At 34.6% G+C, this 19,390-nt stretch overlaps 1 protein-coding gene, 1 long non-coding RNA gene and 1 pseudogene across 2 annotated transcripts; 1 reads left to right on the forward strand and 2 right to left on the reverse strand.

Moving 5' to 3' along the window:
• Positions 1 to 4,841: 4,841 nt before the first annotated feature.
• LOC147511581 (uncharacterized) lies at positions 4,842 to 7,232 on the reverse strand. The gene is made up of 6 exons (XR_015217030.1): positions 6,844 to 7,232; positions 6,565 to 6,647; positions 6,334 to 6,482; positions 5,408 to 5,504; positions 5,190 to 5,313; positions 4,842 to 5,096 (listed from the first exon to the last, which is right to left on the reverse strand). It is a non-coding gene; the product is annotated as an uncharacterized LOC147511581 (long non-coding RNA).
• Positions 7,233 to 9,344: 2,112 nt separating this feature from the next.
• LOC147511582 (uncharacterized) lies at positions 9,345 to 10,178 on the reverse strand. Its single transcript, XM_086598512.1, has 2 exons — positions 9,975 to 10,178; positions 9,345 to 9,893 (listed from the first exon to the last, which is right to left on the reverse strand). Exons 1-2 carry the CDS (start codon positions 10,176 to 10,178, stop codon positions 9,345 to 9,347), a joined length of 753 nt encoding a protein of 250 aa, XP_086454638.1.
• Positions 10,179 to 10,989: 811 nt separating this feature from the next.
• On the forward strand, positions 10,990 to 16,614 carry LOC147511583 (protein LONGIFOLIA 2-like; annotated as a pseudogene).
• The last annotated feature ends 2,776 nt before the right edge of the window (positions 16,615 to 19,390 follow it).

Genomic DNA, 19,390 nt, shown 5'->3' on the forward strand with positions numbered 1-19,390 from the left:
AAAACGCCTCGAAATCGTGCATGGCGTAAGTTATCTTGAAGCGAATGAAATCTAAATTAATAGATTATGTCAATCCGAATCGTAATACAATAAAACGGCCTAAGCAACTCTAATGGGACATAAAACATTTTAGTATGCGAAACACGAACACCCACCCCCAAACAAAATTTTTACAACAAAAGCTTAGAAAATTTGTTTTATGATGGGGTCTTTTAAAGTCGATTCGAGACTTCCTAGATTACTATGTTTATTTTTATTTTTTTTTTTTTTATTTTAGTTTTAGTAGGAAAAACAATAAGCAATAAAGACATAATTCACACCATAGAGAAACATGACTCAAAAATCCGAGAAAACATGCAAGAGTGGAAAAGCGTGAACTATGTGAACCGTGGACTTAGGATCCGGTACTTACAGCCACACACTCCCAGGGAGGGCCGGTTACCTTAATGGTGCACTCACCAATATATTGGAATGAAAGGAAATGCACCAACACAGAAATTTGAGTCGTTTATAGTGGGATACTCAAGACTTTATCTAAAAACATATGTATGAACATGCAGTTGATCATATATCAACAACCTAAATAGTTGTGGATCATTCCATAAATAAATATCACGTAAAAAATATCCAAACACAATGAAGCACCAATTTTCCTATGACTCAACCTAGTGAAATGAAAGCGAGAAGTCGGATTACCCTATTGTGTAACCTATCATGCACCTTACTTTTCATTTTTGAATGAGTGGGTGTTCTAGTAAATAAGTGTGGAAAAGTGAATGGTTGTGGAGAATATGGTGGATATGGATAAGTTGTAGAAAAGACGGCTTGTACACCATGAGGATGTGGTTTTAGCATCGAACTCATTCATTGTGTGTAGGTCATGTCTCAATTCTGAAAATGAAGGTGTCAAATAGGTTGTCCTTACGGAAGTATCCGTTTGCTAAGGAGGATTTAAAATTATGAATACTTTCGAAGAAACTAAATGAAATTCCTCATCGTGAAAATTGGGGTTGGGACTGTCTCTTTTATTCTAAGAGGGACAAATGGCACGAATATATTATTTGATATTTTTATGATTGTTGAGTCGATTATGAGAAGGCGAGTTGCCTGGGAAAATGGAGTTGTATTGGGATAATCAATCCGAGCTTATTAACTGATTTTCTGGTAGAGAAATTTGAACTCTCGCAGTTCCGCATTTTCTTAATAAATATTTTTGATCACTCATATACTTGATTGTCTATTATGGTTTTATCACTTTTATTTGTAGGTAGAGACAAATCTTGTATTCCGTGCAACAATAAACCATTGATTTAAGTTATTGTTATTATTATTATTATTATTATTATTATTATTGTTATTATTATTCATTGTTTAATTTTTATTTTTTATTTTTCAGTCGTGTCATTTGTACATGTGACTCTTACATTCCACTCTAGCACCTTTTCTCCACCTTTTTGGAGACATGTAACTCTATGGAATGAGTACATAACAAATATTTAGTCGTTGTAGTAATTTTATTCCCCACGAATCATTAATCCTATTTCTTTTGTTAAGGATATAAATTCTATAGATTTGAGCTGACGTAATTTTGCACGCATTTAAGGTAATATCCCTCATTTTCTCTGATTATTTCAATTATGGTAAGCTTTCAGTTATTTTATTTAGTCATTGAGGACAATGCCTAATTTAGTTAGGGGGATGAGAATTAAAATTTTGCAATATTTTAATTACAATATTTGGAAAGTTTATATGTGAATTATGGTGATTCAAGGTGAAAAGTATATTTTTATCGTTTAAACTGGCTAATGAAATAGGAAATTATAAGTCATGACCAGGATTAGTAAGACTTTTAGACTAAGTTTCTATTACTAGAAATAGATCTCACTGATAAAAGTCTTAGTCTAGAGTAAGTTCATATAATACACCACTAGAAAAATTTCAAATGAAAAAGCAACTTAAACTTCTACCAAACTAGATGATTAGTATAGAGACTTGACCTGTGAGACTTGTGCCTTTCAATTTTAATTTCTTGGAGAGTCTTTACGTAAATCTGAGTCCAAGTTGACTTAACCATTTTTCTGTGCTTAAATTCGTTGTGTAGTCTCATTCATTCTTGATTTGGTCAATCACGAGGTGGCATCAACTGGGGAGATAGCCATTAGGTCTTGTAGTCTATTCAAAGCGGAATATCATACTGATAAGTCAAGTAGTGAACCAATCAGCCTTTATCCCACCTAGTAGGATTATCATGTTAACCACTTTTGAGCCTTATATATTAAACCTTTTATTCTTAAACCAATCATCTCAAACCCAACTCCAGATAAGGAGTATATCCCATATTATTAGCCTTATCCATATTTCTAAGGATTTCTAAAGAACTAAAGAGAAAGCTAGAACGAATAAGATTTTGAAAGAAAATTTACCAAAGTCAAATGAAGAAAATCATTCCTTTTGCTCAAAGAAAAAAAAAATAATAAAATAAAGAAGAAAAAAAAAAAAAAGAAATAAAAAATAATTGAGCAAAAGTAGTGATAGAGTTCAAGTGTTGCAATCTACAAGTGAAGAAAATTTCCAAGAAGGTCAAAAGCACAAAGTCTTTAGTATATTCTTAGAAATTTTTGAATCCTTTTTACCCTTTTCTTGTTAACCTATCTTAAGCCCTGTTTTAATACCCAGACTTATCACTAAAGTATGATATGAAGTGTACAATAGGTGAGAGGATGCTAAAGTGAAGGACCCGACACTTCAAATGTGATTGTCATTCTTTCCATGAGACTTTATTTATATATTTGCAAATTTCCGTCTTTCTGACTAAATATGTGGGATGCTCTACTTTTTACTCATTTCCCTGCATATAGAGGTAAAATAGAAAACTTATCTGAGAGAGATTTCCTTGTGAGTGTATGAAATGGTGAGATTTGAAGTCTAAATACTAATCCAAAGGTGAGATAGAAATTTCGTTGCTTGGAAAAGAGAAAGGAATCAAAATGGTTAAAAATGAATAAGCTCTAGTTAGGATGATTAGTCAGTCTTTTCTATCTTTATGAATAAAACCTTAGCCTAATGTTTTATGATCATGGGTATGATAAGTAATAACTTTTTGATTTAGACATTTTAACTGAAAAAGTTGTTTTCTCTAGATTTCACCATAGTTCATATGTAAAATTGATTTTGTGGGTATATCAACTCAAAAACCCTCACGAGGCTATAACTTCGTCCTTTAAAGGGTAACTTAAAGGTTTAAGGCCTTGTTGCATATGGTAAATGCAACCGATGCCTCTGAAAAGTGAGTTAGTTTATTATTTAATTAGTATTGTTAGCTTTGAACACTTCTCTAGTATACCACATATTTGCTAAGAGACTAGCAAAATGCTAGTTGGGGGTTGTGATAAGTGCTCAAAAGTAATGATTTATAACCCCCAATAATGTGTATGTTAGTCTCAATTTAATATTTAAATATTCTAATATGATGCAATTTGAGTTTTTGTAGGTCAAAGAACCTAAATATGAAATATGGAGGCAAAAGAAGTCAAACAAGTAAAAAAGGAGTCACTAGGAATTACAGCTAAAGGCCTAGGGCAAAAATGTCATATTTGTCTCCATAAGTGCCAAACCTAATGGGACTCTAAAAGAGGATAATAATTGAGTTAGAAGAGTCTTCAATCTAATCTCAAAGATTTAATTTCGACTTCATAGGAAGATGAGATCAACATGGAGAAGAAGTCAGAGTTTAACAAGAATTAGGAAACTGAAAGCTGTCAGAAGCTGCAGCTTGGGAAATAGCCTGCAGGGCAAAGTGGACCACGTCCAACTTTGGTCCAACCGAATTTAAATTTTTCAAGATTGCTTCTAGAAAGATTATAAAGAGTTTGACACCAAATAAACATAGGATTCATATCTCTATCCAGACGAGCATGTAAGTCAATATATAAGGCACAAAAACCTCAGTTTACATCATCTAGGAAATTTAGTGTTTGCATCTTAGATCTAGAATTAAGAGAGAAGAAAGTTCAGACCTTTTAACCATTAATAGCTATAAAGATTATTCCTTTTCATATTGTGTTCATAGCATAGTATGAGGGGATAATCTCCCTTCCCTTGGGAGGGGAGATGAAGCCCTTTTCGTATCATGTTTTAGTTTAAATCCCTTATTGAGTTTCTTCTTATTCATCCATTGATCTAATGCTCCTGTGGAGGTTAGGAGGTCATAGGGTAATTCAAGATTGTGTAGAGCCAAATACCACAAACCCTAGATTCTTTTCTTCTACTTTTTAGTGTTCTAGTGTGATGATTGGATTCTTTATGGCACCTCAATTAGTTGTATGGTTAATGCCACATGTGGATTTTCCATGGCACCTAGAGTTGTATATTGAATGCCACTTAAAGCACAATTTGGTTAGATAGAAGATATCATTGGAGATTGAAAAAGTAATTGATGGAAAGATAGAAAGTACGTTGAAAGCCACATATTATCATCATGGTTATGAGCATAAGGTTTGTAGGTATGGTGAGTTTCTATTGGTGATTTATATTAAGCATGATAGGTAGATCTATTAGACTAATTCTATGATTTTGGTGGATTCATCTCTCCCAAGATATTCTTTCTCTTGATTCATATTCATATATTTAATTTAGTTTATTTTATGCATAGTTTAAATCTCAAACCAAATCAACTATATATTCTGCATTACTTAGCCACATCTTTTACTTGCATCCATTAGAGTAATTTAGATTAGGAATTTCTATTATCATCACTTAGTTATTTAGAGTAGGATTGATACCTTGCTAGCCACTATACTAATCAATATATATTAGGCTAAGTAAGATTTGCAAAAGATACGTAACACAAACAACGACACAAATAATTACGTGTTGCGTGCTTTTTCAACATCCTCAAATACAACGATTGGACTTTTGCCACCAAGTTCTAATGAAACAGGCTGTGATCAACGAAGCAGTAAGGAGTGAAGATAAAAAGGATGCAAAGTTTATGCATAAATGTCGGAGAAAAATTGCATGCTTTATCACACCTTGACAATTTGAGCTGTTGCAGCCATGATCCTGCTACCGGTTGCAGTACTTCCAATAAAGGTAATCTGATTAAGAGACAATGTTACTACAAGGACGAATGCTAGAAAAGAAAAAGAAAAAACACAGAAGAAGGATGCAAATCAAGAAGACAAGTGGACCTTGTCCACATGAGGATGAGAAGCCAAAGGAGCGCCAGCATCTGGGCCTAATCCAGTCAGAATATTTAGGATGCCAGGTGGAAGTCCTACTTCTCTACAAACATCTGACAACTCCAAACAAGTCCTGAAAATGAAAATGAAAATGAACATCTATAGAGATAATTACAATTCCAAATAGCACAAAAAGGGACAATGAAGGAAAGAAAAGTAAACCATACAAGGACGACAATTAACTGGAGGGCTTCAAGATAGCTACACAACCAAATACCAAAAGGCGGAGCAACTTTCCATGTAGCCATCAAAAGAGGGTAATTCCTGTAGGGAAATTAAATAAGTTAAAAAAACGGATAAACATTAAGAATATGATTAAACTTTAAACGCAATTCTTAGTAAACATCGTGGATGAATAAATAAATCGAATCTAACATGGAAACTTCGGTTACAGAATGAAACAACTGTTATATGGTAAATTTTGTTTAAACCCTCAAGTTGAAGTCTTGTGATATGAACGCAGCCATTCAAAAGTCGAAGTCACAAACTCAACACGTTAAATCTGAAACTTGATATTAGGCTAATAAAAGTATTTATGAAGCCACTTCACCATACTGATAGTTCTACGATATATAACAACACAAATCACATTAGTCTACAAAGATATGTATTTCTTCCCTCAAGAACTACATGTAACCCAACAACCATGAGAACCAAAGATCAAACGAAAATACAGTCTTTTCTAGTAGATATGCAATAAGTTTCTTCAAATAGATTACAAGAAATTGAAAGTTTTAACCATAAAATTGAAAGTTTGAACCATAACCTTTCCTTTATAGTTCTGACCTAGAATCCTTATAATTATTATTACTCAACACTTGAGTGTTTCATACAAACATCTAGTCTTCAAAGGTGAGAAATGGTTCATACTTTTAGCAATGGAATCATATATGATATATATAAGAACCAAACATCACAGTTTACATGTGTAGACTTATAAAGTCACAAAGTCGTACAACGGGACAAGATCACACACCGTCCAACAATTGTAAACATTATTATAACGGAAGTCACAAACGATGTTCTCTCTATGTAGTAATTAGATAAACATGTAAATCAATAACGGAAAAAAAATTAAAAGAAAAATGAATACCAAGGAGTAATGAGGCCAACAACACCAATAGGTTCTTTAAGAACATGAGTATTAAATGTCTCCATAGGAAGAGTAATAGGAGCCTTTTGCTTTGCATCTAGACCTTCAGCAAGTTCCGCATAATACTCAAAACATCCCGCCACATCATCCTACAAAAGAAAAAGGATCAAATTAGAAACATAATATATGTGCATTACATTCAAACAAAGCTATAGTTTAAGTAACACATACAATATCCCATGATGCTTCATCTAGTGGCTTCCCTGAATCTATTTACTCCAACTTAGCCAACTCAACTTTTCTTTTCTCATCACCTACATAAACCCAAGCTGCTAATGTGTTCATCTCTAGAGGGCTTGTTTATCTTATGCATTCCGACCAAGATTTGTAAGTTCTTGCAGTTCACTAAAAATTCAAAAAACTGAAATCTACACCAAATCCGCAATACTCCAAAGTTTGTTTCTACTTTAAAGAAAATAATGTATGTAACTAAAGCCATAAATTTAGTACCTCCACTGTGAAGGAGTTGTCACTTTGGAACTTCGTCCATGATACGACTCATGTTCTTACGATAGCAGGCAACAACCTCAGTAGAAAATATAGTAACAAGGAAAAAGGGTTCTAATGCATCAACACTAAAATACTGCTGGATAGGCATAATCTGCTGATTGGAAAGAAGGAACATAATCCATACCGTGATCCTAGACTTATATAATTAGTTAGTAAGGATTCCAAGTGATGTAGTCACATACAATAAAGTAGATTGAAAGAAAATGTTTAGGTGTGTAAGACCTAGATCGAAGTTATGTTAACGTTCTTCCTAACGCATCTTGATTGGTTTAGAAAAACAAGAACCATCTACATTTTAGTATTAGTCAATGAATGATGGCGGATACACTAATTTAGGAATGTGGGAAATTATGGGCATACTAGATCTCAAGATTCCGAAAAGAGAAAATGAAGGAACTAACTAACTAGATCCGAGAGATTAGCATTGGACTCTGTCTACTAGCTAACTTCGTAGTTCCATGTATGGCGTTCTAATTGCATATACACTTTTTTTATTCATTGGAACTGCAATACACTTATTTTACTAATTAGCAATATGAAAATAGCCAAGGAAAAAAAGATTTGAAAAACAAGAAGAAGGTAAGAACCAAGATCAATGGAGTCACTTTCCAAGAGATGTTCTAGCTTATTTCATATTTGTTTTAAGACACTAGCTTATTTCATACATGAGGGAGGCAAGCAAAGAAGTGGATATGCCACTTTGCAAAAACTAGGGGAAAAAAAAACAAAAAAAACGTGGCAATCTAGTAACAAACCCGATTTGGTTTGTTAGTCGCAAGAAGCACATTTGTGAGACCACGCAATACTTCAAAGTTAATAGATTCACACAACTAGCACAAGTGAGAATACATTTGTGGGATCCGGGTCAAATTCGTAGTAAGCCAAGACTTTTTTGATTTAAAAAAAAAAGATTTGTAAACTTAATCTCAAATTTCATAAACCAGCGGATTGCCGGATGCGAGAACTCCTATAGGCAAAGAAACACTCCATAATCCTTGAGCTCATATTTAACTTCGCCAAGTAAATGATAAACATCAAGATCGCGGCTTTTCCTAAAATACAAAAGTAAATTTTTGGAAAGTAACCTCCGAACTATCCAAACAACTGGATATATATAGCAAATTCTACTTGGGTCCTACTCAATCGATAATTGAGAACAAGAGCAGAGCAAACCTTGGACAATTTCTCAAGTAGAGAAGCAAACTTGGCCATATTCTCCTAATTCGAAAGGGTTACAACAAATGCCTATGCAGACCATTATTCCTTTAAAAATTCAATCCACACTAAGGTACTTACCCACAAAACTTGGAAAGAACTGTGTTAGTTGTAGGTGTTAGTTGTTTGTGTTGTTTGCTAATCGTCATACCGTAGGTTTGTCAAAATAACATATTAACAAACAAAATATTTCTTAAGGAAATTATAACATTAGAGTTTATTTAACTCGAAACCTCAAGATTGGAACCCAACCCAACAACTACTAGCATAGCTGCTTAGTTGCTTAAGTCCTTTAGCTTAATCAATAAATTTTAAGGATATTATTATTAATTTAATAAATATAAGTATTGCATAGATTTTTTTAACACAAATGGTACATCTCACGTTTTTCTAAAGGTCCAGGTGAAGTACGGGCACTCCTAGGTCAAATCCCCGCTAGCAATATCAAGAATGAGGGTGTAAGTGTTTTTACAGATATAACTTAAACCTCAAAGCAATTTGGAGTTCTTTGTCTTCGGATCCCTACCAAACCCTCAAAGAATGCATTTGCTTTGCCAAGTTGAATTTCTGCATACTTCTGCAATATAGATTAGCAAATCCCCAGTTGAGATATGAGCACATATTTTTCAAGGATGATGAAAAGATTAAGAAAATTCACTCACTTTTAGTGTGGCCCATGCAACTCTTTTCCTATAGTATGCGCCTCCGGCCCGTCAGTCTTAGCCTTATACATGCATTGAGAACTTGTGGAATGCAATTGGACTAGGATTTGATTGGAGGCGGACTCCTATGCCTGCATGTTAGCAAGTAATGGTGGCTCTATTACAATGGACTGTAGAGAAACAGGGAGGAATAATAGCAGGCAACAACCTCAGTAGAAAATATAGTAACAAGGAAAACAGGGTTCTAATACATCAACACTAAAGAAAGACTATAAACAAACAAAATAACTCAAATTCAAAAATTATAATATTGTACTTATTGACACTAATGAAAGACCACTAAAGAGGACTATCTGTCCAAACACCTAGTTGAAATAAAGACAACATGAACTAGAAACTTATCTACACCAATGAAATAAGTTTTAAGAAACCAAAACAAAGAAGTAAAACTGGCTTCTATCCAGTCCATCAAACTCCACCACTACCACGCTTTTTCCCTCGGGATTCAGGACTTGTACCAACAACCTTCTTGTATGCATCAAAGCGTGATTGAAAATATGTTTCTCAATCACCATTAGTAGGATAATGATAGTCAAACCAAAGCTTCGCAATTCCTGGCATCAGATAGTTTGTTTTAAGCTTGAGCTTTAACATTTTGTTCTCGACAAGCCTAATACTTATAACTTTAGGACCATTTTTTGGGATAGCTGATCTTAGTGGGAGAAAAGTGACGGACTTTGCCTCTGAGAAAAAGACAACGACAGTATGATACTTTGAAGCTACAAGATAGCCAGCTTCAGGCATCTTCATAAATTCATCCATACCAGATTTTAAAAGGTTCTCCACACAATTTTTAAACCCATGAACACTGAACATCTTTACATACTCTTGCTTAAAGCAACTCAACTCTACCAACAGATCTGCTTGTACTTTTATCCAATTCTCTTTACGATAACCCAATGCTAAAGCCAAGGCCATAAAACCATCGGTTCCATCTCCCATTGGTTCTTCAATATCCAATGTGAATGGCCTCACAACTTCTGGAACTTTATCCATATAGTGAAAGTAGCAATGAGTATAGGAAGGTATTTCAACATCCCCGAGATACTCTACCTACAAAAAACATCTCACTATTGAACAATTTTTTATTTTATTAATTCCTACTTAATCATAAAAACATTTACACGAATTTACCTTCTTTTTTCTTTTCATTGCCTCCTTCATCAGTCCAGGAGTGACGGGTAAAGCATCACTAGTTCCTTGATCTGTAATATTTGCATCATTTGCAAATTTCTGTTTTTCTTTAATCACCTGAATTCTTTTCTCAATATTGTTGATATGAGACACTATGCCAATAAAAGCCTCATCAAGGTACTCTTTTATTGCATACAAATTCATCTTCAAACCAACCACCTCCTCCTCTAGTCAATCCATTAGAACTTGGAAATCTAAGAGAAAAAATAAATAAATAAACATTTAGACCTAGGACAACATCAGCATTGCATATACTATCTAGCGAATTTTTAGCACTGTAAAATAGTTAACTAGTTACTCTATTTTCATACCTTATTGAAATTTTCATGGGAATAGCGAGCTAAGTATAGTCTATCTTTCACTCTTAGAATAGATTAGTTATGCCAGGGACGAACATACACCGCACTTAGAGTTGCTTGCTTTCTAGTCAGCTTTTCTAGTCTCAAATCATGCTTATTGAAAACAACCTTCCATCCAAATATAAATTAAGGACTTATTTAAAAGTGAGACAGTATGTTAACAAAAATAAAGGCTCTCTTTAAACAAATTACAAGAGTCCTACTCACATTCTCTCAAATCAATAACTGAAAGGAACAAGATTCAAAGATAACATCATTACTTGCAGGCGGTGAATTCCCAAGGGTTCATTGACATAAGATCAGTTCCCAAACTAGAGACTACAACATATAAAACTCAACTCAAAAGCATATGAACCAATTACCATGGTCAACCTCTCTTGTCAAATTGGTCACTATAACCTAGACAACAAACTAAAAAAAACACTTACAGAACTAGATTACGTTTTTGGGTAATATGCTATGGTCTCGCATGCATGAATATCAGAATAATTGCAGATAATAATTGATAACAGGTGTTCATTAACTAAACATGAAGAACTAAAGCATTGAACATATAGAACATAGAAAATATTACCTTTTAGTGTTGACACGCCGAAATGAAAAAAGAAATAGAGAGCAGAGAACAACCATTGGTATCGTTGATGGTTGATGTCTCCAATTGGGAAGGGAGGTAATAAATGGAGCGGAAATAGTGCAGTGGAGATACATTCGAAAGTGGAGGGGGGAAACATGGTGATCGTGGGTTTGGACGTGGTGTGTGTGGGGAGAAGCCGGGAAGATAAATTCTCGAATTTTTTTGAAATTTTGAAATTTTAAAAATTCGATAAACTGAAACAAAATTGAAAATTGTACTTCATCCGAAATGTGGGTAACGGGGAAAATCCACATGGCCCAATTTTTCCATATCTGCCTATATTCCCCCCCCCACACACCCAAAACCAAAATATAACGGTATATATTGATATTTTAGAGATTCCAGCTTTTTTGAAATAGTTGCAATTTTGATATATATCTGATATATCACTGATATATAACGACATATGTCAGAATTATCTATCAACAGTAAATATAATCGGTCAAACAGTCAACAAGTTAATCAATATATATCAAATATATCAGATATATTGCTAATATATATCGATCCAAGTCAATCGATATACATTATTTCCATATCGTGTACCCATATTCCGATATACTAATATATCGGATGATATTTTCGACCTTGGTTGAAGAGAAAAATAACTAAGTTAGGGGTTCAATAACATTTTTATTTTATAATTTTTGGTTTAGGAGGGAAGTAAAATCAGCTTATGTGTTTGCTCAATAACCCCAAATAGATATGAACAATGATTGTTAATATGAATAGTGATTGCTCATAACTCATGTTAAAGTATGAACAATGATTGTTCATACTTATATCGAGGTATGAACACTCATTATTCATACCTAAAATAGGTATAAACAATGATTGTTCATAGCTCAGGTTGAGTTATGACCCCCCCCCCCCCCTAAATAGGTATTAACAATCATTATAGGAACAATCATTGTTCATACTCATAGCTCGTGTTGATGTATAGTACGAACAATGAGTGTTCACAGCTCATTTCGTCCTTAAATGTGGAGATTGGGTTTGTGAGTGATTATAAAAAAAAAAATCATATCCTTAAGACTAGACAATACCATGGTGGTTTCTCAAGCTTGTTGATTGCATTGCTAGCTCTGATGGAGTCAGATTCCAATTCAACCTCTTTATCGCCTTCTTCAATACATTGACTTAAGTATATATATTTCAATAGCTTTTAGCTCTTGCAAGTAGTTTTTTATGTCTCTTACCTTCTTGTTATAGACAATTGAAAATGGCATAGATGTTTGCTGAAATCTTCTAGTATTTTTTTCCTTCCAAATTAAATGTCGTCCACTAAAGCTCAGATAAAGACTTTATATATCTCTCCTGTAATGACAAATATCCCGGATTTGAATTTTTTTTTTTTTTTCGATTTTGCATTTTATGTCGTTTTGGTCATTGCTCATACCTTATGTGATGTATGAATAGTGATTGTTCATACCCAAATAGGTTAACATACTTCATACCATAGTACAAAATATCAGGATATGGCAAATATCGATTCCTGATTTATGGATATGTATTGTGGATATATCCCCTTCTTTGGGGATATTTGACATTGTTTCATATGCAAATATCGTGGATATATCCAAAATATCGACATATATTGTGGATATTATGGACAGTTCTTGATATATCATGATATATAATTTATATTTATTTGAAATGTAATGGTAAATATTAAATAAAATTGCTACATACACAAAATATCGCCAAATATCCATAAATATCTCAAAATATCGGTAATATCGATGATTTTTTTGCTTTAAATAAATATCTCTAAGCATATATCGCCATATATCCGCGATATATCCTTATTTTGAAATCTCGTCATATATATGTTGATATATATTCATACCCCCGAATATATCGCGAACAATGATTGTTCATACTCGATATGTGTTCTTCCGATATATTCATTATGTTAAATATGAACTTATGAACAATGATTGTTCATACTCCAATATGTGTTCTTACTGATTATACATTATGTTAAGGTATGAACTTATACATTATGAATAGTGATTGCTCATAACTCATGTTAAGGTATGAACAGTGACTGTTTATACTCATATTGAGGTATGAATGAGTATGAACAATCATTTCATACCCCAAATAGCTATGAACAATGAGTATTTATATAAACAATGATTGTTCCCCAAATAGGTATGAACAATCATTATAGATATGAATAATCATTGTTCGTACTCATAGCTCATGTTGATGTATAGCTCATTGTTTGTGAATGATTATAAAAAAAATCATATCCTCTAGAGTTGTTTTGAAACGAACTTGAGCCCTAGGGCTAATCTATTGTATTTAGAATATATTGCCTTGGCTTGACCTAATTTGACTAAAGTAATTTCATTGTGTATCTGATAAAAAAAAAAATCATTGTGTAATCAAGTCAACTGCTGTTTCGTAATACTCAAGGTCTGCAGGTTTTGTTTGATTGTTTTTTGTTTTAAAAAAAATTTAACAGTAATGCTACACCGACCCACTTATTTGACCTACTATTTGAACTTACTGATGTGTCAAAAGTACTAATCATTGATTTACATAGAGATATGTGTCTGTGTGTATTGCAATGCAAACCAACTTCATACAAATAGTATAGTAGATCTAAAAAGTAGGTCCATGTAGCAGTACCAGTGTTCTAAAAAACGTTAGGCGGTAGTCGGGTGGTAGGAGAGCGCCTAGCGCCTAGGCCTTTTAGGCATTGCCTAGATGGGCTAGGCGCTAGATGGGTTTTTTTCCTAATATATATAGTAATACGCATATACTACAAGAAATGAATAAAATCATTTACTATAACTTACAAAATAAACACAAACAAATATATTTATTACAAAAATGCGTAATAGTTGAGGAATATTGGCTTCATATAAAAACATACTCTTTGTTATAGTGATATATAATTTACATTAGACTTAAGTCTTTTAAACTCATTCAAATCTTAAGCCTACACGGGCTTTTATTTTTCGATATTTAATCATTCAAACAACAAAAAAAAATTAAAACAAAAAAAAAAAAAAAAAAAACAAACAAACAAACAAACTTGACTGAACTGCCTAGAGGCTGCCTAGACCTGCCTAGTCGGTCCACCAATTTTTTAAACAACTAGGGCCTAGGCGAGTCGGTTGGGCACTGCCGCATAGACCGATTTTTAGAACAGTGAGCAGTACTCAAATTTAAGTCCACAAAAAAACCCAAAAGATTAAAAAGCCCAAAAGAGAAAAGCTTGCGAATACATATATTGAAAACGTTTACCAGGTAAACGAACTCAATGTAAACAGACGCTAGCTAAACAGAAACTGCTGAGGTTATTTTGGAGGTATTTCGGAACTCCCAACCCCAACGTTCAAGATTCAAACCCCCCCACGTCTCTAGTCGTTTCTTCATTTGTTTCGTCTTCAACGATCATTACCCTAAGAGGTGACAAATTTGTTAGCATTGGTTCATTAAAGGATATCAGTGGACTTAACATTTCCGAGGTATACACGTATCCATTTCCCGTTGCTTAGAAGTTTTTAGCTTTTCATGTTATTTTTCTTTTTGTTCCTACAGTCCAGAAATGTTTGATTTGCTACAAAATCACTTTATGGATACAAAATTTTATTTTTAATCGGTGATGTCCTCTTTACTGGTAAGCTATATCCTATATACATTCCCATTTCGTTTGTTGTATTACCAAGTTCAAGTGTGTTAACATTTGCATTTTTTTCTCATATTCTAAGCCATGCATCTCTCTCTTAACAGTCCATTCTCACTTCAACAATAGCAACCATGGAGATGAGTGTCACAATGACCTGCATAGAGCTAAAGTAAAAACTTAACTCAACTATTAACGGCTTCACTTTGGTGTATTTGGAATCTGTATAATATAATATAGTTCTGACTTGCAATTGCAAGACAAAAATTCGAGCAAGAACGTGATTGAAAATCATAGAGTTTCTATGGAGTCAGCAAGGGCCTCTTTCTCCTCTTCCTCTTGTTCATCTTCATTCTCCTCAGTTGAGTGTAACAGAACAAGCCAACCAGAGACCTACTCTTTTGATCAAGCCATTAACCAAGAACAAGCATCAAAAGCCTCGTCTTATGGGCAAGCAAATTCTTCTGCTCATTTGAGGAGGAAATCTTCCGATTTTAGAGACGTGGTGAAGGATTCAATATACAAGGAAGGCCGTGCGTTATCGATGAAAACTACAACTCGGGAAGGATACTGATGAGCCATGGTGTGAAACACGAGATTCCCCTGGCCATTCGCGGTGACAAGATCTGTAGATGAATCTGTTGAGAGGGGGATCAATGGGAAGTATAAGGTGCCCGTTGATCCTCTGAATGGCCTCACTAAACTTCAAGAGGTGCCTCAGTATTTTCATGATACAAGAGAACCGCCAAGATCATCACCGTATGAGAGGTTCTGACTCAGATTCCAAATCAAACTCATTTTTTGGGGGATTTCCAAAACGGTGGTGGCAATTCGAATAGAACCTCAAATACACATCAAGGGTTGGAAAGTCACAAGCACAATCATAGTGTTGTGGCGAAATTGATGGGATTGGAAGCTATCCCCAAATCCTTAGCAGCTAGTGAAGGCTCAACGAGGCCGACTAGGACCTCTATCTACCCAGGTGGTAATTATGATTCTTTGTCAAAGTCATCAAGAACAACAAGTGATTGCAAGCAAAATTCAACCTCCCCCAGAAATTACCTTAAGGAGTTTGTTTCACCACGATTAAGAAATCCCGATGCCGTCACGAAACCATTGCCAAATTCACGGTTCCCTGTCGAGCCGACTCCTTGGAGGCAGATGGATAGTAGTCATCTTGTCCGAAAACCTGTCTTCGAGAGTCGTGATAGCCCTCTTAGGGGACTAGTGGCTCATCTTCTGGTAATGCGCGAGATTGAGAAAAGGTTGAAGGAGCTTGAGTTCAAGCAATCACACAAAGATCTTAGAGCTCTTAAGCGGAATCTTTGGATGCATGCCAAAGGGTCATTGGAAACCGAAGGCAAGAAGATCAACGTGTTGTTTCCGACAAAAACTATGACAATCTAAAGCGTAATATCCTTGATCGGAGATGAAAGATTGGCACGACAAAGTCCTGTAAGTAGATATCCTGTTTCTACCACCGCCAAGGGAAATAGTTCACCAAGGACATTCGAAGTCTCAATTGTGATAATGAAACCAGCCATACTAGTTAAAAAGTCCGGCATCCTCGCTTCCTCTGTTATACCTATTAAAGGTATATCGGATCTTCGAAAACTTCGGAGGAAATATCATTGAAAACAAGAAGAGCTCGGTTAACAATCGAATGGCTAAGGACTTGCCTTATAAGCTAAATCCCGAGAGCACCGCCAAGCTCCCTCTTAATTCCAATCGATAGGAAGCGAGTCCGGGAACCTAAGATCAACAAACAGTCCGGCAAAAGGTCTTCCACGGTTGCCAAGAGAAAACATGGTAAGCTTAGGAAGAAGCTCGGGATCTGTAAGCCCAAGACTGCAGAATGAGAACAAAGTCGATTTGGAGAAGCGATCTCGTCCTCCCACCCCTACCTCAGATTTAACCAAGCCTAGAAAGTTTGGCAGGGAATGAAGATTCTCAGCAACTGCAAGGAAGGTCCTTGAGATTGCCCGGCCAGCGTCTCATGTAATAGCAGTTCCACCATTGAGGTTTAGAAATATTGGCCTATTTGATGTTCATGTATAGAAATTCGAAAGCAAAAATAGTGATTGTATTCTTGAATGTTGAGTTCAACAAGTAAATCAAGTATATTGATTCAGAAGAATATATCATAATCTGATTTCTGTCCTTAAGAGTTGCTTTTTCTTCCATGAGGACGACACAATTTCAGAATTTTCAGTCCATTTCAGTTACATTTACAAGCCAAAATCTGCTTTAACAATGCTAAAAGTAGGTGCTAAAGTGCTGATTTGGCACAAAACTTGATGAGTCTCCTTTTTGCGGAAAAATCCCATCCAATAGGAAGACAGATAGACATTTCTCCTTAACTAATTTGTGGACTGCCGTCTCTATTCTGTTTGATATTCTGAAAATTTTAAGGCTTGCAGCTATATGTCTGTATGTATGCTGGGATCACACCAAACATCAAATATCAATCATTAAAGCACACAATATCATATCAATTTCAGCGGGTGGACGCAGTACACAGAAGGCATCCAAGACTAATTAGCAATTGGCTTTAATTTAATGAACAAATGTAGCCTCATACCATTGCAACTAACATAGATAAACACAGTTACTAGAAAAGCCTTATACTATCAGAGGAATACAACTAGACCCGTGACTGCCTATTTTATTCAAACAAGTCGCGGATAATCAAAAAATTTACGACAAACTACAATTTAACCATGATCGGAGACACCTCGCAAGGCTTACATAAATTGATCTTTAGCTTGCTTTGCCAATACACTGATAACCACACCTGTACTACATCCACACAAATGTTCCAACTTTACTTTTTTTGATGGTTGGACATCCAAATGCATTTCTGGGCCTCTCTAATTTGTGCATATTTTTTTGAACACGGAACCATTGGCAACATTGCGTTCTTACTGACTTTGGGCAATGCATCAAAAACATTCCTTTTGGATTTGATGATTTGAGATAGAAGTGATCCCGCCTCAGTACCTGCAAATTACTTCAATAAGCAAACTCAAAGCACTCCAACAAACAGATCTAATTGCATGATAATATCATCTAAGAGGTAGTTAGAGTAAAATCCATGTAACTACAAATCTAATCAACAAGAATCAAAACATAAAGAACTACCTAAAATTAATTTGATAACAGAACGTGCACCCATTTGTTCTGCCTTTTGCTTTTTATACGGAGTACCGGTATATGTTTTACCATGGAAATCCAAAGTTGAGATGAACATTGGAATAAGACAATTTGGCTAGGTAGTTGTATAAATAGCCATTTCCAAACCAATCTTCACAGCAAATTCATTAAGGATGGATTTGCAATAGGTCATATCCTACAAGAGTGACAAAAACAAATAAAAATATATAACCTAAGAGGAAAAAGTAGAACAAGGTTTAACATAATAGTAAAATAACACACACAGACACACGCATGCATGCAACACACCTCAACTATTATTGGACATTCTTTGTCTTTGACCTTCTTCAATATACATTCCATAGCAACTTTAGCAGCATTCTGTTCTGCCTCTTTCTTATGTAGAAATGTCTCAATTGACATATAATTTCCCCCATCAACAGAAACATAAGATCTAAATTGTGGCACAGTTCCAAATCATTCAGTAGTATAGGTCGAAAGTGGTAGTTTGGATTTCTGAGCATACTCTTGCAATCGGTTCTTATGCATCATGACTTCAATTAGACCACGGGGTGTTCCCAATTAGAAAAAAAAATAAAATCCATGTCAACAACTTTTTTGCACTGAGTTAAAAAGTATCTAGACAAAAATAAAATTTTAAGTCATAAGGGAAAAAGCAAAAAACCATTCCGCAGATTTAATCTATGATACTCATTGTCAGACAAAAAACCATTCCGTAGATTTGATCTATGATACTCATTGTCAGAAGAAATCGAAGTGAAGGCTGAGAGAGAAAGAGTACCTATGAAAGAACTCTTGCCATCCTAATCAATCTAAGGGTGATTAAAGATGAGAATGAACTCTAAGAGGTAACTGATGAGCTAATGGACTCTAAGAGGTAAACAAGGTGATGAGCTAAACCGAATCTAATCAGTTAGGATTAGATTCGGAGGTTGACAAGGTAAACCGAATCTAAATAGGGTTGACAAGGTAAACAAACTTTAAAAAAAAAAAAAAAGGTTATTTCGGAACTCCCAAACCACCCCCACAACAAGGTTCAAACCCCAAGTCTCTAGTAGTTTTCTTAATTTGTTTCCTCTACAACGCTCATTACCCTTAGAGGTGACACTTTTATTAGCATTGATATCAGTGGACTTCACATTTCCGAGGTATACACCCATTTCCCATTGCTTAGAAGTTTTTAGTTTGTCATGTTATTTTTCTTTTTGTTCTTTGGTTTTGTTACTTAGTTTCATTATGTCTCCCAGGTAGTAATTATTGTTTTTGTTCAGATAATACTCGTACTTTCTTCTTGAGAAGTAATAGAAGTTTGACTGTTTTCTAAATTTTGCTATGTTAGTTCTCATATATTCGTATACTGCACATTCTCGTTTGCGAGTCAAAATGAACGTTAAAGGATGTTAAGGGTCAATTGTTATGCTCGACTAGAGTTATCAATATGTCGTTGAAGCCTCAAATATTAATGTTTATTTATTTAGTTCTGATTTTCAGGTTCCAATGGAAAAACTACATAAGGAGGTGGTTGGCGTGAAGCTAGATTTAATTG

This window comes from Coptis chinensis, chromosome 3, assembly GCF_015680905.1.
Source record: "Coptis chinensis isolate HL-2020 chromosome 3, ASM1568090v1, whole genome shotgun sequence".
Lineage (NCBI taxonomy): Eukaryota > Viridiplantae > Streptophyta > Magnoliopsida > Ranunculales > Ranunculaceae > Coptis > Coptis chinensis.